The 23,684-nt window shown below is 46.3% G+C and overlaps 1 protein-coding gene across 1 annotated transcript; it reads right to left on the reverse strand.

The window, feature by feature from the left end:
- Window positions 1-14,902: 14,902 nt before the first annotated feature.
- Window positions 14,903-17,893, reverse strand: LOC134483538 (disks large homolog 5-like). Its single transcript, XM_063278767.1, has 2 exons — window positions 16,245-17,893; window positions 14,903-15,612 (listed from the first exon to the last, which is right to left on the reverse strand). Exons 1-2 carry the CDS (start codon window positions 16,418-16,420, stop codon window positions 15,432-15,434), a joined length of 357 nt encoding a protein of 118 aa, XP_063134837.1. The 5' UTR covers window positions 16,421-17,893; the 3' UTR covers window positions 14,903-15,431.
- Window positions 17,894-23,684: the final 5,791 nt, after the last annotated feature.

Consider the following 23,684-nt stretch of genomic DNA (forward strand, 5'->3'; position numbering starts at 1 on the left):
TTATGTTCCATTTTGTCATCTCTGGTCAGTGTTCTGATGCCACAGCACAAGGCTGGTCTCAATCTCCCCATGTGGCCACAATCCCTAATTGATATTGCCTCCACTTCCCAAGTGCCACTGGGATTTCTGTAGAACCCCTAAGGCAGCAGCAAGCAGGAGCTCCTGGCTCTTCCCTCCCTGCTCTCTGGATCTGCAAGTCGTTCTGTGTACATATGGCTATGTCCTCATAAACCCTTGATGCCATGATACCTTAATAAACACTTGAATCACGCCCTTTCTTACAGAGACCCCATAATGGCCAGTTTTCAACTGCTACCTGACACAATCTATAATCGCCTGGGAAATGAGGGACAGTCTGGATCAGACTGGCCTTTGAGCATGACTATGTGTGGCTGTGTTCACTGCTCTGGGAGATGCCAGACAGCCTCTTTTCTGATCCTAGAGTCCCTATACCCAGCCACTTGTCCCCTCTACAGCCAGACCCTACTTCTGCTCCTAGGCACTGTCTTGGACTTCCTTCCCTCAGGAGGCTTCTCTACTTTGGCTGCTACAGAAACCTGTTATCAGGACAGGAACAGGGAGTTAAGAGTTCAAAGCCATCTTCCCATTGATGTTCTTTCTCAGAGGTCAGTGGGACACTTAAAGAGTTTTGTGTATACATTTTATTAAGCAAGGGACAATCATGCATCAGACACAGGAAACTAACAGCACATCTACCGGACCTCCTTCAACACCTGGGCATCTCTTCTGGCCTGTGCTTCTGTGTGCTGAAACCTGGGGACCAACTTCCTGTGGGGTTTCCCAGGATGACTATGCACATTACTACACTGACTTAAATCCTCAAAACTCACAAACAGCCACAGGACCGACCACCACAGGAACGGTTCTCCATCAACAGATACCACAGACCAGCAAACAGAAGCATGGGCGGGTGGTGCTGTGGTTCACACACTTCTCTTTCCTCACTAGGGCAGGTGACCCGCTGGAGAAAACAAGGAGGCAGCAGGATGGAAGAGGAAAACTAAAACCCAGTCCTTGCATTAAACACCCACGCACATTTAGACTAGAAGAGAGAAGTTTGCCAAGAATGAGGGCCACTTTGGACATCCATCATCAATAGCCCTGGCTGTCTAGGCCAGCATTAGATCCAGCCGTCTCCAGGCAGGTGTCAGCCAGGCCCTCAAGGGCACTAAGAGCATTAACCATGAAAAATAGAACAAGATCTCTGCCTCTTGCCTGCCTGACAGCCAAGCATGTGTATGCCCTGGCTATGCTCACGCTGGGACCCCTGCTAGATATTAAGATATAGAGACCTGATAGTTGATTAGGACCCTGTTCGAAAAGGAATTCACTGGATATTTCCCTCTGGCATCCATATGTGCATGCATGGTTGTACAAGCTGGTAGAATCTCTCTCTCTCTCTCTCTCTCTCTCTCTCTCTCTCTCTCTCTCTCTCTCTCTCACACACACACACACACACACACACACACATTCAAAGTTTTGAAGCACAGCAGAAGAATCTCTGGGACTCTAAGCCTGACCAGCCTCATCTGTGAGCCACAGCTTCTGTGTGAGAGCTCCTTTGTGTGAGAGGCATAGGGTGACTGAGGAAGGTTGCTGGTGTCCATCCCTGGCCTGCATGTGCATGCATACAGAGACATGGACACATGCACATGCTGAGTACCCCTCATCCAATCCTGAAATCTGAAAATACTGAATTTCAAATCTAGGTGTTCTCCTAACCTACACCTTCCCTCAGGAATTGGAGATGAGGCCTTGCAAGAATCCTCAACCAGTGAGACTGGCCCAGACCTTCTGAGATCCATTCTGCCCCAGGAGAACACAGCAGGTGGTATCAGGACAACACAGAAACTCAAGACTCCAGCCTGACACAGGGACTGCCTGCTGGGTTAGGAGAAGACTCAGAATCAGGTTCCTGAAGGAAAACATCACCTCTGAACACACGGGGTCGCTGTGGCTATGCCTTCAAGGCATCTTCAGCAGCAGCTTAAATGGACCAAGGATGACTATGGGAATCTGCCTGCAGGGTGATGTGAGAATCCTTTTGCTAAGGCTTGGTCGCTAGATGTTGCCATAGAAACCCTTGAAATCTTCTTGGAGTACAGTCCAGGCAGAGGCTGAACACAAAACATTCTGATTATGAACTGAGTTTAACAGATAATCCGGAACCTGAAGGCCACAGGCCCAAAGGTCTGCACTGCAGGGGTGAGGCATCACTGCAGGGATGACCACACAGTGCAGGGGTGAGGTGTCACTGCAGGGATGACCACACACTGCAGGGGTGAGGTGTCACTGCGGGGATGACCACACAAGGCAGGGGTGAGGCATCACTGCAGGGATGACCACACACTGCAGGGGTGAGATGTCACTGCGGGGATGACCACACACTGCAGGGGTGAGGTGTCACTGCAGGGATGACCACACACTGCAGGGGTGAGGCGTCACTCCAGGGATGACCACACACTGCAGGGGTGAGGTGTTCCTGCAGGAATGACCAGGAAGCTGACTGATCTCCTCAGGGCTCTCCCTGTCCTGAATGTGCTTCCCTTCTATGTGAGCACTGCAGCTTTCAGGGTGCTGGAGCCCTGTGTGGGCAGCAGTAGAAACTGCTAGCCTTGTTATTCACAGCTGAAACTATCACACAGGGCATTCCAGAAGTGAACACCACCAAAGTGGGGCCTTTCACAGCATTCTGGGTAGGATGGCAAAAGCCCCATGACAGTTTCGCCTGTGATACATACCAAATATCTGCTGTCAGTGCCTGTCTCTTAGGAGCCACGTGGATGATCCAGGGGATGGTCCTGAAGAAAAGGCTTGGCAAAATTGGGGTCCCCAAAGCCAGAGGAGCAGTGAAGAGGTGCAGGTGGCCTAGACCATGGAGACTGACATATGCTGATGCTAGACTACCCAGACTCATCCCTGTGTCCAAGCCTGGATGTCACAGAGGCACCTGGCAAAGGTCCCAACAGTGTCCTTCAGGATTCCACTGTCTCCCTACTTGCCCTCCACCTCACCCACTCCCAGTGGTGCCATGATGTCACTGCTGTGCTGGCATAGGCTTAGAGATCTCTCCATGATCCATCCGAGTCACCTAGAGCTCAGGGAATGATGGAAAAGTCCATGTGAGTTCGCCCAGCGCTTGCAACCATGAGAAAGCTTGGAAAAAACAGGGCACATGTGGTGTTTGATCCTGGGTCAGTTCAACCCTCTTGAGCCTGCAGCTAAGACAAACAGATACACTGGCCTGAGTGCACAGGCCAGATCTCAGAACCTGTTTGCCAGCCATGGAACACTCTGGATTCCTCCTCTCAGCTGGACCTTGATCTGCTACACCTCATCCACCCAAGCTTCTCAAGAAATGAAGCTACCAGGTTAATACAACCACAAACTGAAGGCAGCAAGAGCATTCACCCGCCCAGTGGCAATGAGGTCAGTCCATAGGTCTCCTGTCCCTGCACCCTCAGTACCTGTGAGAGCCATGGCCACCTATTCCCTTCCGAGGTGAGGACAATTATACCCACAACCTTGCTTTCAACAAATCCTGCCTTGGCCACTGGTGGGACCCTCATGAGATGCAGCAATCTGATGCAGGCCTCCTCAGACACTTTGGCTTCCTTTCTGGCTGCTGGAGCTTGGGCCCTCTGGCCTGGCCTAATGTAGGATCAGCAACATCCAACTCTGTCGGGCCTCAGCCATCCCACATTGGGGGCCCTGCTTCACTCCTAGGTGCATTCTTTTCCCACATCTCTCCTGTCTCTCCCTCATCCCTAATTCCCCTCGCCTCTCAGGCCCAGCCCTTCAGTCTCTGATGGAGACTGTCCTGGAAGGACAGGAGCCCCTCCCCTGAGATACTCTCCCACCCCTTGCTGCTGGGCTCTGACAACTCTGCCCCTGGGCTGACTCATCTCTACAGGCACAGCCTGCTGCTCCCCTGCCCCTGCAACCCACTTCCTAGCTCTGCTTCACACAAACACTCTAAGATCTCTACACTGGATTCCTGTTCTATTTTGCTCCTTCTCTGTCCTCCAGAAGTTCTGCTGCTCTCTCTCACAACAGCAGGACCCACCAAGACACTGCTCCTGACCCCAGCAGCCACCAGCAGCCCAGGTCATGGGGCTACTAACAGCTTTGGCCCAGGACTCAGGGCTCCTTCCTTCTTCAGTATCGAGTCCAGGCTGAGACCATCTGGCCTGCTGCTGGGTCCTTGAAACCCTCAGTCTCACAGCCTCTGGGCACTCTGAGCCCTAGTCCTTATGGCTAACAAGTAGCTGCCCAGTCAAGCAACATGGGCCTCACTGGCTTCCTGGTGTGCCATGATGCTTTCCCTGCATGGCCGGGGATGGCTGTATGCTAGGAATATGTCTGGAACTAGACCTGCAGGTAACACCTGATGGGTTGGCCAGGCTGTCCTCCTACTCCTGTTCTCAGGAGATTCTCCTGACTAAGCCTCCCAAGTGCTGGGATGAGAAGTATGTGCCACCATGCCAGCTAGGGGTCTTCAGGTGTGATGAAAGACTGGGATCTGTGGTCCTGGTTATTTCCAACAGTGGGGACACCAGTGTTCTGAGCATTCTGTCATCTAGGACTTATATTCCATGTACTTCACACGAACACTGGGAGACTTCTACACTGGTTACCTGTTCTCTTTGAAACCTGTCTTCAGGTATCTGACAGTGGGAGTCTCCATGAAGTTTTTGTCACCCTGAGGATGTGGCTATATTAATAAGCTCAGGCAGCATGCAAACACAGCAGAGGTTACAAACAAGACTACCAGGCTGGAGCCCCTAAGTGATAGAGTGCTCCTTTGGCATGGTGAGGGCCCAAGTTCTCTTACAACCAACATCTGCTGGGGATGTAGCTCAGTGATTAGGCACTTGCCTAGCGTATGTGAGGTCCTGGGCTCCATCCCTAGGACTAAACCCTCATGCCGTACCCTGAACTCACCAGGTCCAGGCATCACTGTCAATCCTGAGGGCTTGAGTTTGATCCTTAGGCCCTCTCTGATACAAAAAGAAAAAAAACTCCCCTGATTTGTGTTTGACCTCTACATATGTCATGCCCACCCCACTTCGAGTGTACAATTAAGGAAAGCATGAGTAAGTGGTTGAGAGGCACTCACTGCCCTTGCAGGAGACCCCAGTTTGCTTCTCAGCACAAACTGCGTGTGACTCAGCAGGTCTCAGGGTAGAACTGGATATGTGACCCTGTGCTAAAGCACTGTCCTGAGTGGGGACTGCAGCTTCTGAAGAGGAATGCAGGCCTGGCCTCCAGACCTCCACCTTCCAGGCCTGTCTTGAGAGCCTGATGCCCTGGCAAAAGAGACTCCATCTCTCCAGAGGAGCACTGCACTCAAATGACACCTCAGTGATGAAAACTATCAGTCCCCAAAGGCATGCCACTGAGCAGAGATAGCCTCAGTCATGCACCTCTGCCCATCCCCAGTTCCTCGTGTCAATAACTCAACCTTTCATGAAGTAGATGGCAATGCTTGAGGTAGGATGATCAGTAGTTTACTGGCCAGTCTGGGCTCTATGAGATACTCTCCCTGAAATCAGAGCCAGCAGGAAATTCAGCTTGAAAGCTCTTTGTAGCCGAGCTCAAGGACCTGGTTCAGAGCCTGGGACCCCACACGGTAGGATAAAGTGACTCCCATGGCTTTTCCTCCACCTTCAACACTCATGCTTTGGCATGCACACCCCTACAAGGAGATCAATATACATGGGATAAAAAATTAAACAGAAACATTAATGAAGACAATGCAGACACTTTTTAAAGGATCCCGGGAGCCCTCACTTTGTACTGTCCTTTCCTTTGCCTTGGGAACAGCACCTGCACCAGAGACTGGAGACTTCCTGCAAAAGAGAGAGGAGAGATGCACTGTTCATTCAGCCGGGGAGCTGTGCAAAGACCACAGCCACCCGCCTTTTCCTGACAGTGGGAGCTGGGCCCAAGTGTGGGCTGCTCCTACTAGAGGCACCAAAAGAAGAGGACCACCTTCCTCAAACCTTCCTGGAAGTCAGAGCACGGGCTGTGGACGTCCCTCAATCCTCAGATGACACAATTTCAGCGATGGCTCAGAGCATCTTAGGACAGAGAGGGACCAGAGCTTCCTCCCAAAGCAAGATCCCTGTCTTATCTGACAGGTATGAGGGCTTAGGGATGGGACAGAGGATGTGACAAGGTTACATGTAGCACAGGGCTAGGTTAATAAAGAAATCAAAGAGGAAAGAGACCTGGAACATTCCTCATCTGTACTTTTTGCTCTATTCCTGGGGATGAGGTGGCAGTGTGGGGTAGAGGACTAGGACACAGCACAGCCTTCTCTGCTCATGGTGAGCTTTCTAGGCTGCCTGGTCACTGTGACCAGCATCTTTTCAACTGTGCCACTCTACTACCAAGGCTGACACAACTGGTGACCATGTAGCAATAGGACTGTACTGACTTAGCGACATTTGGAATCTCACAATGATCATGTGTCACAGAAGAGTTTTTTTTTTTTTTTTAAGAAAAGGATTTTAAAAAACTATTTATTTTGTCCATCTGAGTACGCTGTCCCTGTTTTCAGACACAACAGTAAAGGGTAGTATATGAGAGTAGAAATGGTTATGAGACACAATGTGTGGTTGCTGGGGATTGAACTCAGATCCTCTGGAAGAGCAGTCAGTGGTCTTAACCACTGAGCCATCCCTCCAGCCCCAGTATATTGTATTTTCAATATTGTTTGTTTTTATTTCTTTTCTCACCTATGTCTGTATGGCGTTTCTGTGAGTACAGGTACTCATGTGCTTGTGTAAAGGTCAGGGACAACCTGAGCACAGGTCCTCACCTTCTACCTCTCCTCCATGGCTGTGTATGCTAGGCTAGCCCTTCCCCCTAATCCTAGAGACTGTCCACTTTAGGCTCCTATCTCCCTGTGGGAAGGGCTGGATGACAGACACTACTGCATCCAGGTTCATGTGGCTTCTAGGGACCTAAACTGTTGTTGGGCTTGTTCAGATGAAAATAAACACCATTTCACAGCCCTGGCTGGGCCAGGCAGCGCACGGGTCTTTGCTGCTCTTGCAGAAGACTTGAGTTCAGTCTCCAGCACCAGGGTCAGGTGGCTCACAACCACCTGAGACTCCAGGTCCAGGGACTTCCAAGCTCTTCTGGATCAACCTACATGGCAAAAGCAGGGCTGGGAGCTGGAGGCTTCTGGTGTTGGCTTCTCCCTGCAGTAGGGGGCAAATCATGGGCATGTGAGGTAACATGGAACCCTGTAATTCATTAAAGTGCAGAAGCTCCTGATTTTCCTCATGGTGCCCCAGAGCCTGCCCACCACACATGGAGGCTTCAGTAACATGGCCTTGTCCTGACCTGTGTGCACTCTGCATCCTCACTCTCTACCCCCTGCTTTTCGGCGTTGGAAGTCTCAGGTGTAGGAGGCGCCTACCATAGGCCTCTTCTCTCAGCATTTCAGCATTTTACATTTTATGTGGTTTGTGGTCTTCCTGTGCCATGATATGCACATGGAGAGCAGAGGACACAATGTGGACTCAGTTCTCTGCTTTCATCCATGATCAAACTGAGGCCATGAGGCTGGGTGGCAGAGCCTTTACCTGCTGATCTGTACCCACTTGACCTTCACCACGCATCCTTTGCTGTACACAGATATATCAGCCAGTGACCCTCATCCTCCAGACTCTTATGAAGCAAACCCCATAGGTGTGGAGCTCTCACAGCCAGGGCTAAAGGGGAAGGCAGCAAGCCCTTTAGGAACTCTAGAAAAATGTCTATACTGGGACTAAACTCGTGCTGCCATGTAGGGCTACATTTTTCCTTTAAAACAGAAGGATGTGTGGTGGTGGTGGCACAGGCCTTTGATCCTAACACTTGGGAGGCAGAGGCAGACAGATCTCTGTGAATTCTAGGCCAGCTCCCTCTACAGAGCTAGTTCCAGGTTAGCTACACAAAAGAAACCCTGTTTCCAAGAGTAAAACAAAGAAAGATAAAGAAAGAAAGAAAGAAAGAAAGAAAGAAAGAAAGAAAGAAAGAAGGAAAGAAAGAATTTATATTTTGTATACAATGAGATGCCTACCTGTCTATGCCTGAAACATCATGTTAACTATAACTCTTGTCACATCTGCATTAATTCAAATACTGAAGGCCAAATGGTTAAATCTTAATGACAATACAATGGGGGGGGTGCTGAAGAGATGGGTGGTTTAGTGGCTAAGAGCAGACGACCAGGGTTCAGTTCCCAGTGCCCACATGGTGGCTCCTATTAGCCTGTAATTGCAGTTCAATGGAATCGTTCTGGACTTCATGGGCACCAGACATACCACATGGTGCACAAGCATTTATTAGGTGAAACACTCAGGCCCATAAAAATAAGTAAATAAAATATATGGTTAACAGACACTGTGATTCAGGAAGTTCTTAGTGACTTTGGTTATCATTTCTCTCTCCCAGAGACCTGTCTTCCTCATGCTCAGCCTCCCTGGCTTCTAGGACATTTCCTAGCTCTATGGAGCATGAAGTACTCAACACCATAAGCCAAGCATTGCAAAGCCATCTGCACCTTCACTGCTACACCTTCTCCATGGCTGTGTCTAAAGGGAGAGACTTGGAGTCTCACAGATGCAAGGCCAAACCTGTTGGGCTATGTGAGCCCAGCCACCCAATAGTCAGATCTACTCCTGTCCTTGGCTATGGCATGAGGCTCTTAAGACAAATTAATCTGAAGGATCTCAACAGCTATGTTGTTAGACCTCTCATTGCTCTGCCCGACCTACAAGCTCCTTTACTGGCTCAAATTCACACCCGAACTCCTCTCCTGCCTCAGCCACCATCAGCTCTTCTATTCCTCTCCACCTGTGCTCTGAATAATCCACACTAAGGTGGACGTTAACCTCTCCATGGACCTCCAGACGTATGCTTGTGATTACTCTTCATTGGCTGTTTTGTATGGGTAGGCGGGTTCTTCTAGTCTCATGCAGAACACTGCTCACACATTTTGGATCTTACGACACCCTCTTGATTGAGAATTCTGACTAATGACTGACTGAGCCTTCCATGCCTGAAGTCACCCTCTGTCTCCCAGTCCAAGATGAGAATCCCCACCCTAACCCCATGGTGTCCAGTTTCATCTCAGAAGCTAGACTCTGCACTACCCAATATCATTTGGATCTCGGCCACTAATTCTCTGTTAAATCGTTCCTCTCTTCTTTAAAACAAATTCATTTTGTTGTTTATTTTTTGAGACAAGGTTTCTCTGTTTGGCCCTGGCTATTCTGACATGCTCTCTGTAGATCAGACTTGTCAGGAAGCCAGATATCTGCCTGCCTCGGCCTCTTAAGCACTGGGATTACTGGATTGTGCCAGCATGTTTAATTAAAAATTAATTAGTGGCAGTGCATGTTGGCACATGCCTTTAATTCCATCGTTTGGGAGGTAGAGGCATTGTGAGTTCCAGGACAGCCAGGGCTATAAATTAACACCTTGTCTCAAAGAAAACAAGCCAAAAATGAAACAAAAATGTTGCAATATGGCCTTAGGTATGTAACTGAGTCTGTTCTTGAACTCTGAATCCTCCCACTTTCACTCAGGTGCTAATCAGCAGGCTTCTGTCTTGACTTTCACTGAGCACTCAGGGCTGCCAGGACTGTTACCTCTCCCAGTGTAACTCCTGACTCTCTCATCAGCATCATCACAAAACTCCTGCTAAGAATTAAGGAAACCTGAATTCTAAGGAACAGTCGGAGCTCCAGTATTTCCAAAGCTCACTCTAACACAGATGGATCCTATGCTGCAGTAAAATGGTCACAGCTGGAGGTCTTAATTCCAGGACTTGGGACAGAGGGGTTGGAGGATATTGAATTCAGGGTTATTTTTATGTTACATTGTTGCTCAAAGCGAGTTGGGCTGCTACAAGATACCCTGTCTCAAAACTATACCAAACACACCTAAAATGAAACAGAGCAGTTTGAGTGGGCACAGATGGGAAAGCTCGGCACTTTATGGCTAAGCCACCTGCTGCCAGCACCAACGTCCATGCACAACCCCAATTCTGAGCTGTGTCTGGGACCCCACTTAGGAGCACGCACCAAAGTAGCTCAGATCCAGGGCTTTTGGTCTAAGAGGAATTCAGGCAGTCACACTTTGGATGCCAGTTCTCCAGCTCAACTGCCTGTCAGCCCAGGATCTGGTCTTAGTCATGGCTTGGCATTCCTAAATTCCTCTCAGCTGTGCTCTGAACTCACCCTGTGCCCCGTTCTGATGAATCTGCCATTCTCCATGGGAGTAGCCTCAAGAAGTCCCTCACATCTGAAGCACCACTCTGAGTGCACTAAATACTGCAGGGGAGGGGCTTGGCCAGCAGAGCACCCACCCCTTTCAGCTGTAGAACATTTAGCTCTAGAGTGAGCACTGCTGTGCATTGTGGAACTTAAGCAGTATCCCAGCCTTGGCCTGGGAAGAGCCGTTGACACCCACACTTTATGGGGTGACATTGTCTCCTGAGAATAGAGTCAGGTCAGGAGCAGCAACTGATGTTCACGAGAGACAAACTTTCTTCACCACCTGCCCATGCTGGCCCTAGGATCTGGGCTTTTTGGGTGACATGAGTGCTGAGCTCCCTAGGTAGATGGGTTTTCAGGGGTAAGGTGGTTATTGTCACCAAAGGTATCCACAAGGATAAGTCATACTGCACTAATTCCCATATTAGATCCCTTCCCACGGGTCACAGAGGCTGTGCTGGGTCCTAAATGTGGACCCAGGTTCCTGCGCACTTTTGAGGAGACTGGTCAGGGCGCAGGCTTCAGGACATTTTGTTTGAATTATTTTGGGGGATTTTATTTTTACTGTTGGGGACAAAACCTAGGGCTGCCATGTGCTGGGAAAAGGCTTTGCCACAGCTGTAGATCATCCCTAATTATAAACTCCTAAATTCTCCCAATCCTGGAACTTTCTAGGTCCCTCACAGGATGCAACCTTTGGGGGATTCCTCACATAGAATCATGGGGTGGATTGCATCCCAAAGAGAGACAGTGGGAAATGTTCCCAGTGTCTGCCTGTGGCTGTGGTGATGGGAGTGCTGACCAGTGGATGGCAGGCCCCATGTGAAACCCTTTTGGTTTCCACTTGAGTGGAATCTTAACCATGCCTTTTTTTTTCCTTGAAACACAGGTTGCCCTGGAACTTACACTCTTCCATCACTCTGACTCAGTTTCCCATGACTGGGATCACAGGCTTAAATTACTATGCCCATCTTTCTTTTCTTGTATTTATAAATCTTCTAAAAGCCAGAAGGATCTAGAATTTAAAATTTTGCGGTCCAAGGCATTTCCAACAGGGGATTCTTGGCCTAGGAGTACCCAGACCAGTGTTTATTGTGTGGGTACTTCATTCCCATAACAGCTTATGTTTGACAAAGAGTTCCAAGGTGTGATGTCACTGGGCATCAGGCGGTGTCCCAAATAGCAGCACTGACTCAGGTTGTAATTTAAGCTGGAGAAACTTACTAGGACCCTGGTAATCCTAGCACCCTGGGGCCTTAGATGTCCTTAGTCTGATCTAGCGATGAATCAACTGCTCTTGAGGGTGGATTGGAATTCTAGTCACTGTGAGGCAGGAGCATTAGTATCCTACAGCCACTCTGGGCTCCATAGGAAGACCCTGTTTCAATAGTAAAAGGGGTTACCTGCGAGTTCTTACTGTCTTCCCTGAGGCCTTCCTGCTGGAGTTAGAATAGCTGTCTCACCAAGTTGAAGTAGAGGGCAGAATGTTGGTGCCTTCTATACTGAGGACTAGTGACAGATAGTCTGTGGAAATTCTAGAAAGATCTACAGGTATGTATGTCCTGTGCATGGGAATTGCTGGCTTCCCTGTGTCCTTTGCCTTTAATTTGCAGTCCATGGGGCACCTGGGAATGTCCCAAAACCAGGCTGCACACAGGGCTTGTCCCATGATTCTCACTTGCACCCAGTGCCTGCCTGATTGTCATAAGTCTGACAGAGCCACTGTATGCTCTCCTGACACCTGCAGAGAGCAGTATATGGGACCCTACCATCCCCACACTGCCCATCAGTGTCTACAATGTCCCTATATGGCACTGAGATGGTCTAAGCTCCTTCCCGCCTATATGGTGCATCAGAATCTGACCATTCCTAATTTCCTCCTCTCACACCCACACTAGAAGCCCTGTACCCACACTAGCCCCAGCTGGCCTGTTGCCTCCTGACATCTCATGGACTCTGCCCCAATCCCCTGCCCCGCCCTGCCCTGCCCTGCCCCAATGCCCTGCTGTGCCCTGCCCCAAACCCCTGCCCTACCCCAGTGCCCTACCCTGCCTTGCCCCAATCCCCTGCCCAGCCCTGCCCTGTCCTTACTCAGCTGACATTGTGGACATCTCAAGACAGTCACTGGACAATGGCTGACACACTTGTCTGGAGACTGGAAATGTTTCTTGATCTTGGAGAGGAAAGAAGGACCCTCCAACTACACTGAACTCTAAGGAAGTTTATTCAGGTGAGGGATGACAGGGACTGTTTTGTCTCATGTCACACATGACAGTAGAAAATATCCTAGGTATTGGATGCCGCTGTTGCATTAACAGAACAAAACACATAGTGTTGGGAAGGATAATAAATTATGAGTAGGATTAGAAAACCCCAAGCCTCTTCCAGGTCCTAAGAGGGCAAAAACTACCACCAAATATAGCATTAATGTGATAGGTTGGTTAAATCTAGTTACTAGATTCTAGTGTGATACCTATGACCCTTTTTGTGTCATGCTCAGCTTATAATGACTAGAGGACCTAAGCTTGAGAGTCACCAATGCCTCTCCCTTGCTTCTCCAGCTGCTGAGCATTGAAAAGCCCTAATGGGACAGCATCTGTTTGCAGACATACTGGATTATTCTTCTTCACTTTATCTCTCTGAGTCACCTCCACTCACAGTAAGTCAGTTTAATTCCATAAATTGGAAATGAGTCACGTGGAACATATACTTTCTCAATACAATCACAGATTTCCATGTAAAAGGTGAAACATGAACTGTCCCACCTAAGCTCTGGGCTTGCACAGACGTGCTCTGCAAAAGAAACATGTGTTCCCAGCTGCAGTCTGCATTCAATATGGATGCTCTTTAGGTCCTCCCTGACCTGCATAGATTAAGATAATTATCTTGTTTTCTATCAAAAGAATTCATTATGCCAAGTTGGCCTGTAGAAGGAGGCTAGTCTCTTCTGTATTTCATCAGATGTGCTTAATGTATATAATCATCGATAGTAAGTGAAAGATGTTTGGAATTGAAACTGAGTGATGCTGGAGGGTGATCCTGAATGCACAATGAGCAGTGGAGGCACCAGAGCTCGGTGTGGATGCCTAGCAGCCTACCACATTGAGCAGGCACTGCTCAACCACCTGTACATACACATCTCCTGAGATCTCTCTCCTTAATTGAAGGTGATCGTGTCCATCTAGTACAGCACATGCCCTGGAAGGACAAAAGCTACCTACAGGAGCTGTGGTGATGACTCCCAGGTTAGAGCATCTGCTGCTCTCTCAGAAGAGCCACATGGTCCCTAACAATCATCTACAATGGGGAATGCTATTCCCTCTTTTGGATCATGAGGGAAATGCACTCAGGAGTGGCCCAGACATACATTTGAAAAAAAAAGATCCATTGAGTTACATGATAAAAATAAATATAATCAGCAACAATAAAAAACACAGCATATGAATGATCAAGTGAAACAGCACCTATAAAAACCTATTTCCCAAAATGACGTTGATGGTCATTATCTTTGTGGTTTAATACTAATGCTGTATTGTAAGAAAAACTGAGGCACATGGTTCTCGATTAGGATTATTCTATATTCCTTTGTGTAAATTGTCATTTTTTTCTGCAGCTCTACAGGCATGAGTGTGTGTTACTCAATATCTGGTGCACACAGTCAATAAGGAATGTGTGTTGTAGACTGATATAGACTAGGATGAGCAGAACACATGACAGCATGGATACAGTATGTCAGTGATTACATCATAAAGTGTGTGTCCATAAAAAAAGTCACATTATCCACACAAAAGACACTATCACTCTGTGTACCCCTTGGTGGCTTTGAATTCCCTATTTACCCATGCTGCCTGGACCATGTAAAGATCCATATCCAGCTGTCAGTTCTAAGTCTACAGGAGTGGAAAGGACCCTTGAATAAGATGGTCTTAAGAGTCAAGAGTTACAAATCAATTTTTATTCATAAGGAATACAATTTACAAAAAACAGGCATAAAATGAACAACTAAAATGGTATAAAAAATGAAAAACAGTAACAAGAATATATAACTATGAAATAACAAAAAGAAAACTTCAATGAAAATCATAACCAAAAACATTTCTTAACAGCATTTTCTTAACGAACATTTAGAAACACAGTTGCAGTGCTTTTTCTCCTCTAGGACGTGAGATGTCCAGGTAGTCCCCTCAGTTGTCTCTCAAATGGTGTTGTCGGTATGAGAAAGGAGAAAGACCTCAATGAGATAGGCTGGCATATGGATACATAAATTTAGGGTCTCTACACATTGAGGAAATTATCTGAGAAGAAGAATATTCCCCCAAAAAGTCTTTGACTGTGAGGATTGTCGTCACAGGGAACTCCTGAGAGAGAAACTCATTCCTCAGGGGGCTGTCTTCCTGGGATCCGTCCTATGCCATGTCTCCTGCAGTTCCTGAGACCTGGGAGGAGAAGGCAGCTATTAAGACACTGATTTGGTGGGGCCTGCATACCAGCTGTCAAGTTGCTGCCTTCTGTCCCCTCAGCTGCATTGGACAAACAGCACTGATCTTTTCACTGAAATCATTGCTGATATCTCTGCAGGCTGGGGAACATCACCAGCAACCCTCACAGTACTGTGGGAGAACAAGCTTCTCCTCAGACTCTACCAGTGCAAACCAAGAATGGGGAAATGGGGGGAGACCTAATTGGGGTGCAGGAAGAAAGGAGAAGGCCACATGATACCCAGATCAAAGCCAATGACCAGGACTCATTTGCCATTTGCACTTGGTTCTTATCCCTACAAGGTGCTTCCAACCATCACATGACCACTGTATGACCTTTGTCACAACGACCAAGAACTCATTCAAAACTCTTCATAGCATCCAATCTGTGATAAGGAGATGCAGTCATGTGATATGTTATTCCTCTGTCACCATTTCTGGACTGCAGTTTCAAAAAGGGGAGAGAAGTATAATTGCCAATAATTCAGTTTCTGAAGAGTGGTTAACTTCCCAGAATACTTGTGCACAGACAGAGCAATGAATAACTCTATCACATGAAGTGGATGACTGATTGGGTGTGGGGAGATTAGAAAGATGATAGGGGAAGCAAAGATGTATCCAATAGGCAAATGGTATCAGACATTGATAATCTGACTCAGCTGCTTGTTCCTACCAAATTTTGCTGGGTCTGGAGGTTGCTGGTCTTCTCCTGTTCATCTTCATCCTTCGGGTTCAACTCAAACAAATATCGCTGTAACTCCTTGCTCTCCTGCTTCAATGTGACCAACTTCTTCTTCATACATGCCTGGTCCATCAGGAGACGGCTGTGCAGGTTGCTGGAAACACACTCTGCATAGTAAGATCCTGAAGCCTCTTCCTCCCATTCCAACTGCCAAATCCCACAAACTCCACCAGGACCCAGATACCCATAAAGACTTCATAGAATACATCTCCATACATGTAAGGCTGCTGCACAAACAGCAAACGGCCAATCCAGGGAAGAATGAATTGTTTCTGTGACCCAAGCATGAATAAGAGTCCATGTCTGTCCAAAAGAACAAGGGATCTACAACTATCCATGAAAGCCCAATGCATTGGGGCAACATCAATTAATAGGGGGCAAATAACCACAAGAGGACAGTAGAACCAAGGGAGGTCATGCTAACCATGTGGTCCACACATTGAGCTTTGTTAAACCTGGTATGACCCCAGAGCCACAGGTTGGCCTAATAACACTCTGATGCCTGAATCAGTGTAGTTCTATCCAGAGCCTTCTAAAGATGCATAGACACTGTGGTGAGAAGTCACAGTCTCTTATGGAACTGAAACTGAGTCCAAAAGACCCACGGCACAGTGATATTTAAACAGCAGAAGACATGGACCCAGAGCTACAGGTTCTCCAGTCCAGAACAAAGAGAGGCAGACATGGCCATTCCACAAGTGATGGGCCCTTCTGACCAGTACTTACCGATAGAAGTTAATCTCCTTCTTGAGCTCCTGAAATTTCTCACGATGTTCAATGTTCTTTGTGTCTAAGTTGTGGAGTAATGACATGACCTCTTTCTCCTTTATCTTCAAGTTTTCATAAAATGGATTTGGCCTGAAGTAGGGGCTGGCCCCAGGAAGATAGAACCCAATGAACATCGAGGTTTAGGATTATATGAACTCAGGCTGTGCCCTGTACTACCCCAGCCCTGGAAGGACACTTTCTGAATTCTACATATTTGGATCTTCTTCAGCTTCAGAAACTTGGAATTGTGTGCCCAGGACAACAGAAGCTAAGCACCCAGATAAAGGGTTCCCTGGCTCACTTTTTTCAATCAGGAGGGCTGGATCTGCATTCAAACCTGTTATGCTGTCAAGAGCCTAGGCCACAGCTCTTACGCTAACACACACACACACACACACACACACACACACACACACACACACACACATCCAGAAACCTCTGATTTCATTTTTCCTGTTTTGACAAGTGGAATGCTAGAAGCCGAATAACTAATATTCTAGAGGCAGACAGTACACATAATTCTGGAGATGAGACCAGATATTGCCACAAACTTATAATCTGCTCAAGGCATACAAATGTATAGACAAATGTGACCACACAGGCAAAGAACTGTGCTGTTGAAAGTGGGGCTTCCAAAATAAAGCACTTACACCTCCATGAAACTATTATACAGGTAAATCCTGAGGTCAAAAAACAGACCCCTAAATTCCAAGTGTGCAGGGACATAGAAACATATAAAAGTTGTGCATATGCATGCAGACCTGTGCACACACAGACACACAAACTGGGACACACCCACAAGGAAAGAAAAGTAAACAGACTCAGAGAATGAGAAAGAGAGACAAATATGGAAAGAGCACAATGGGAATCAGTAGAAATGTATGCACCATTACTGTCTCAGTGTTTAAGGCACACAGACAAGAAGGAACAGGCCTGAGCCTCAGGCATTCTAGTTAAGCATTGATATGAACAATGTGGGACCTGTCACCTAAGGGTGCTGCCAGGAGATGATAGCGTTCAGTCACCTTCCTAGCAAGTACAAACACTGTCCACAAACTCACAGCACCTAGAACCTTGCAAAGCTACCACCTGTCAAGGGCTTTCCAATTGTACACTGGGAACTCATGCTCCAGTGACTTTATCCCTGAAATCTTCACTCAGATCACAAGTTCAGATTTTCAACAGGAGGAATCAGAGAGTCCATTTCCAAACTCACTCCTCAGTAAGGGTCAGGTTCTGAATCTCCTCTCTATGGGAGATGAGGTTTAGAACAAGGTCGTTTGTTTGGAGCAATGCATACCTCGTGCTCATGGATCCACCTGTCACATAAAGGAGGCGATCTGTCAGCTCATTTCTCTCCTTGGTTGTTAGCTCCAGTTCTCTATTCAGCCTCTCCTCTTCCTCGTTGGCCTGCACCTTGTTTAGGATATTTTCAGGGGATGACGTCTGTCTGCAGGCCTCTGTAGGTAGAAGAACACAAGTGAACCTACATGGGGCAAATGCATAGAGCATACACAGACCACATTGAGGTCCAAACAGGAGAACATGCTTGGAAGCCAGTGTCACTGCAAGGAGTTTGGTCTATGTGTAAGAGGCCTCCTAAGTGGATCACAGTTCCCCCACTACTATATAGAGACCAAGAGATGTAAGCAGCCAGGTGTTCCCTATGCCCGCCCACACAGGCTTACAAGTACCAGAGAGATGCCTTCTCCAGGATTATTATCAGGTACGCAGGCTACAACCTGGTTTCAGGACCCTCACCCCTCTGGTTTCAGAAGTCAGATCATCAATTCAGCATCCACAATGACTTGATTGATCAGGGATACTCAGATATCCTACACTGTTACTCTAGTCCAATAACTTTGCATTAAAAAGTCATGTAGGTTGAGGACATGGTCAACAGACTTATTAATTACCCCTACTGAAATGACAAATGCCCCAGAAGTGCCAGTAGGTTACAGGCTCTTTCTCTACCTGCTCCATATACTTTGGCTACTGTAGAAAAATATCTGCCACACAGAACCTCTAATATATGAAGGTAAGATTGGCCCCGTCAGCCAGAGGTAGTCAGAGGAGTTCTAAGAATATAAGGTCATGTCAGGAGCACAATTCTCTCCCTCTTACTACTGTCAGATAGTCACTGAATTTAAAGAAGCAATGAAAGTGAAGTACATTGATGCCCTGTTTAATTCAGAAAAGTTATACCCTCCATGACTCCTGATGGTGTTATTATATCAATTTAACATACCGAATGCACTGTAAAAGTAAAGACTAGAAGTTCACCCAATAATAGCATAGGCAGTGCCATATCCTCCATGTGATTATGGAGAAACTAATGATGTGAAAACCTTGACTTTCAGGAATTGTGATAATCATGGAATTCAATATCTGTGGAGATGTTCCAGTGGTTGTGGACCATTGCTATAAAGGCCAGCGGAAGACCCCCACACACACCCCTGACAGGAAGCTCAACATACACTGCCCAGAACTTACTCCACATTCCCCATGTCCTGTGTCCATCATTACCTTTAGGTTTCGTTTGCTTCACTCTAGACTCTTCTCTATCAACATCAACTCTCCCAAAGCGCCTACAAAGACGGGCAAACATGTCTGTGGATATATCCTTTGGACACTGAGAGAAAAAGTAGGGAATTGGTTGTCACAACGATACTGGTGACATCACAGGGATTCCAAGGTCTCTCTAGGAGACAATAGAATGTCCACGAAGGGACGGCTGATGTCATGGATAACAGACTTTGCCTCCCTGCTAATGTTCTGCCTGTACTGTGCAAAAGCTGATGGACCCTTTTCAGGGGACTTCCCTGTGGCATAGCCACTGAGCACCACATGCTTCCAAAGCCAAATTTGGCTCTAGGCTTGATTGGAAAAACCTAAGTCATTGCTTTGTATCTAAGTGAGTGCTTCCTCCCCAATCCCTGCACAGAAATGTTTCATCCTACCTCAAATTCTCCTCAGTCAGCAATATTACCCATTAAAGATTACTGAGAAATCACACCAGTTCCTATAAGTAGCCAAAGAGGTCTCCTGTCTCATCATGTGCAGGTGCATGAAATCACACCCAGAAATAGCCTGTCGGGTAGGTTGCAATGTGGGTGTGTGTTATAGGTACAACCTGAAGCTTTGTGCTTAACATTTGACAGTTGCCACCAGATTCTTTAGGAGAAAGAATTGCATTCATTATGGTCCTGGCAACAATGTGGTGATCTGTTAGCAGAGGAAACTGAAATATTGGATCCACCAGTGAATGCACCCTCAGGCTGAGTGTGGGGCTCTCCTCTTTGCACTTAAGTTACCAAAGCAGGATTGCTTACAGGCCTCTCTAAGCTATAAGGTGTGATTTCATCTGAAAAATAAAATAGTCACCAGATGTGGGGGGGGGATGCAGCCAAAGGAGTAGGACAAGCCTAGAGACATAACTCAGTGGACAGAGTAAGAAACAAGCATCTTTACTCCTGTTTCATTGATCACCCCACAAAACACAAAAGCATCTATCGTACTAAAAAAAAAAGACAGTTATTTTCTTGAATGCATGCACTAATACTGTTTACAGTATTAGTAGCAAAGCTCAGATTTTGGGGGCAGATACATGACTTGAACTATCTTCCTGACAACATATAAAGCAATAAATAAATAAATAAATAAGAAAAAAAACACAAAAATAAAAAACACAAAAAGCACAAGACTCTCATGTGAAGTTACAGAAGAGTGATCCAGTGGTCACTTCTGACCAGGCCATTTAAGCTATGACGGTGCATAGTGACCCTTAATTTGATGGGTCCTACATAAAGCTTTGTGCAATATTGTCATTTTAACAAACCTCTTCCAGAACATACATAACGACACAGGATATGATTCCCATGTCCTTGCTGTGTATCAAGTTATTTTTCTGTGTCCTTGATTGTCAGGCATATTACAGCAACAATCGGAGATGGCTGGTAGACTTGGAAGAAAGTGGATATGAAAGATTCCCGTTTGATATCAGTACAGCCATTTCTTAAGCATGAGAATCTTTTAAGCTGGCCCTCGCTTATCCCCTAGACGTTAGACAATAGACCAGAAAGTACAGAAAGCACATTCCCACCCACTCTCTAGGAAGCTGCCCGACCATGAGAACAGAGGGTATAGAACATATTTACTGCAGGGCAATTACAAGACAGGAAACATCTCTGGGAAGCTGACTGACCACTATAGAAGTGAGATATCCTTGGTACTGAATGCAGCTGTGCTATAGGCTGACATAGCTATAGCCTTGTCCTGGGAACTCCAGAAGAGAAACACCTGCCAAGACAGATATCCTTGATCCTTGTCCTGGGAACCCCAGGATAAGAAAACATATATCAAGTCAGACGTCCTTCGTACTGAAATAGCTGCATTGATGTGGTTATGGCCTTATGCCAGGAATTCCAGGACGAGAAACATCTGCCTAGTTATCCTTGGCACCGAAATAGCTGAGCTAATGAAACTGTGTGATCGTAAATGACTGTTTAAGCTGTACATTTCTGTTGTTCGAGGCTCCTAACATCCCTCCTGCGTGTGGACCATGTCGATCCCCAGTGCATTGGTATCCCAAAGTAAACCTCTTGTTTTTACATCAAGACTGAGTCCTGTGTGTTCATGGGGTGGTGATTGTCCTCAGGACTGGAGTGAGAGTCTCCTCTGTCTGAGGGTCTTTCAGATAAAGCTATAGTTGTGGGTTACACACCTCAGCTCTCATTGGCTAATGCTGTCCTCACAGTCCTTGGAGGCCCCTTTGTAAGACTACCTGTTGGAAAGTGGAAGCAGCTTTATTTGAGCTCAAAGTGAACCTGACGAGCAACGTAGAGAACAAGATGGGGTAATTGAGAACCTGTCTAAAACCAGCACAGAAACACACCCTTCATTCAAAGCATCATCTACCAATTCTTGAATTTTTACCATTCTCTGCCAACCAGTCTTTCATTCAGGAAAGGTAGAAAAGAACTGGAAATGATCTTTGTATTCTAAGGACCTTGATCTGTCTTTCCTTAGGTCCACGCTAAGGACAAATGAAATGGGTATCACCATCTGAACAACTTAGTATCACCTACTCAGCATTTCTAGCCTAATACTGTGCCTATGGCAATCTCAAGCTTCCCTGAGTGTTGCTGCCCCAGCAAGAAGAATGAAGAACTGAGGTCAAACCCAGTGAACCTTTCAAGGGGTTAGAAGAAAGCCATCAGAGATACTGCACTTCTTTGTCCTTAGATTAAATCAAGATGATACAACGTGAATCTATTGGGCTATTCAACCACACATCTTCCTCACAACCCCACCTATCTGAGGTCATTGCTTGGCAGAATTCATGCCCCACCATCCTAGATATTTCTTGATTCATTGCTGCCAACGGCCAGGTTTCCTGAATTTTGTTTTTTGTAGAATTGGGTGTAGTCAATCATAGTTGCCCTCTGTAAGAAATGACAAATATCTATAATAACTGACCACACTGTACTTGTGTATACAAGTACAGTAGTGGAAAATTCAGCATAACTGAGGAGTGGGAAATCACCACTGTGTCCTGGCCTTTCTCTGCCCATATCACAGCTCACAGGCGGCTGGGGCAAACCTTGAGTTCCTCTGTAGAAACAGAGTGAGGTTGAATGGACACTGAGCAGGCAGAGCAACACAGCTGAGGCAACTCAATTCCAGCAAGAAATGCATTATGTGTTTCCCATCTTAACAGCTCCTTTTGAGGACTTGTCCCCACACCTAGCTTAAACACAGCAATTTTCATACATGCCCGCCTGCTATTTCATATTGTTGCTGTAATACGCCTCCACATCATAGATTTCAAAAAAGAAAGAAAATAAACCTGACAGTGAGAAGGGTGATGCTTGTCAACATCTATTGTGTTGGGGGCCCAGGTATGGTCACAAATAACCAGGACACAGGGGATGCAAAGCAAAGGCAGATGCAACTGCATGCAGCTGCAAGTTTATTAACCCTTATATAGGCATGAATATGCATTACCTCACTTTCCCTTTTGGCAAGATATAATAAGATCGTTATTCCCATGATACCAGGAACAACCGAGGCAAGACTAGGCAAAGAAGTGAGACTAAGCAAAGGCTTCTCCTTAAAATATCTGTATAGCAAATCACCCCTCTTCCTAGTATCACAATATACTTGTCATAACCCAGAGAGCATGAGAGCAGCTTTCACAAAAAACGGACACAGTACAGCATAGTGTAAGGTAAAGTGAGAAAAACATTTTCTTCTCAAGGGCAGCATTGCAGCCACTGCTTGCATCTCTCAGCCGTCTTTCCTTGATCCTGTCAGGGAAGTGTCTCTCAGTGACTCCTCAATTTCTCTCTTTGTCCTTTTGTTTTAAAAGTAACACTTTCTATAACATAGCTAAATGTCCTTGAAGGGGTTTAATCATGCAAAAAGAAAGCAATATAATATATGATGTATGCAACCTTTAATGAGTGTATCTATTTTCTTAGGGGTATTTTTCAGATACCTTCACAGATCTGGATTTAACTTTGGTAATTGTTATCTGTCTACAAAATCAACAATATCGAATAAATATTCCAGTTTTCTGGCGTAAAGTCCTCGGGAGTAAGAACTAATGATTTTGGAATTTGCTCGGTGTCTATTGTTATGTCCCTCATTTCATTTCTAATTTTTAATTCATGTATTGTCTCTCTTGTGCATTGTTACTTTGAGGAAGGGGTTGTCTCTCTTGTGGATCTTCTCAAAAAAAAAAAAAGAGGAAGAAAAGAAAAAGACAGCTCTTGCTTTCCTTGACTTTGTATTTTTCTCTTTGTTTCTAAAGGCTTGATTTCAACCCTGAGTTTATTGCCCTTCATCAGATCCTACCAGACTCTCTATGGGATGAGGCTTTGCCTCCTCTTGGTAACAGAAGCATGGAATAAATGAAGCTTCTGCTGATCTCTGTTGTGGTGTTGCACATCACAATCTCACCGAAAACCATGCATAGCCTGGTTTTAGGCTCTATTAAAGTGGCCCACTATTTCAGTGTTCCCTGCAAGGTGCCATGGAACGGTAGTAACATAATTCTGCATGCACATCGACAGGTTTCTCCACGGTCTTCTGGGTCATTTGATAATAATTTATAGTGAGTTCATGGATGAACACACACACACACATACACACACACATACACATACACTTTACTGACATGGTGCATATTCTTTGCACACCAAAAATAAAGTGAGCGTTACTGAAAATGCACCAATAATGGAATCGATGGAGGGAGCTGTGGGGAAGGTGGGGCTTAGAGTTACTTAAAAGACCTGATGCAGATTCGCAGATTCTCCTTCTATTGGAGGAGAAACTTGATAGACAATGTGGTTCTTTATTTTCTTTCTCTAGAGCACACAGGACTAGGGTGGCAGC

The sequence above is a fragment of the Rattus norvegicus genome, chromosome 19 (assembly GCF_036323735.1).
Source record: "Rattus norvegicus strain BN/NHsdMcwi chromosome 19, GRCr8, whole genome shotgun sequence".
In the NCBI taxonomy this organism is placed as follows: Eukaryota; Metazoa; Chordata; class Mammalia; order Rodentia; family Muridae; genus Rattus; species Rattus norvegicus.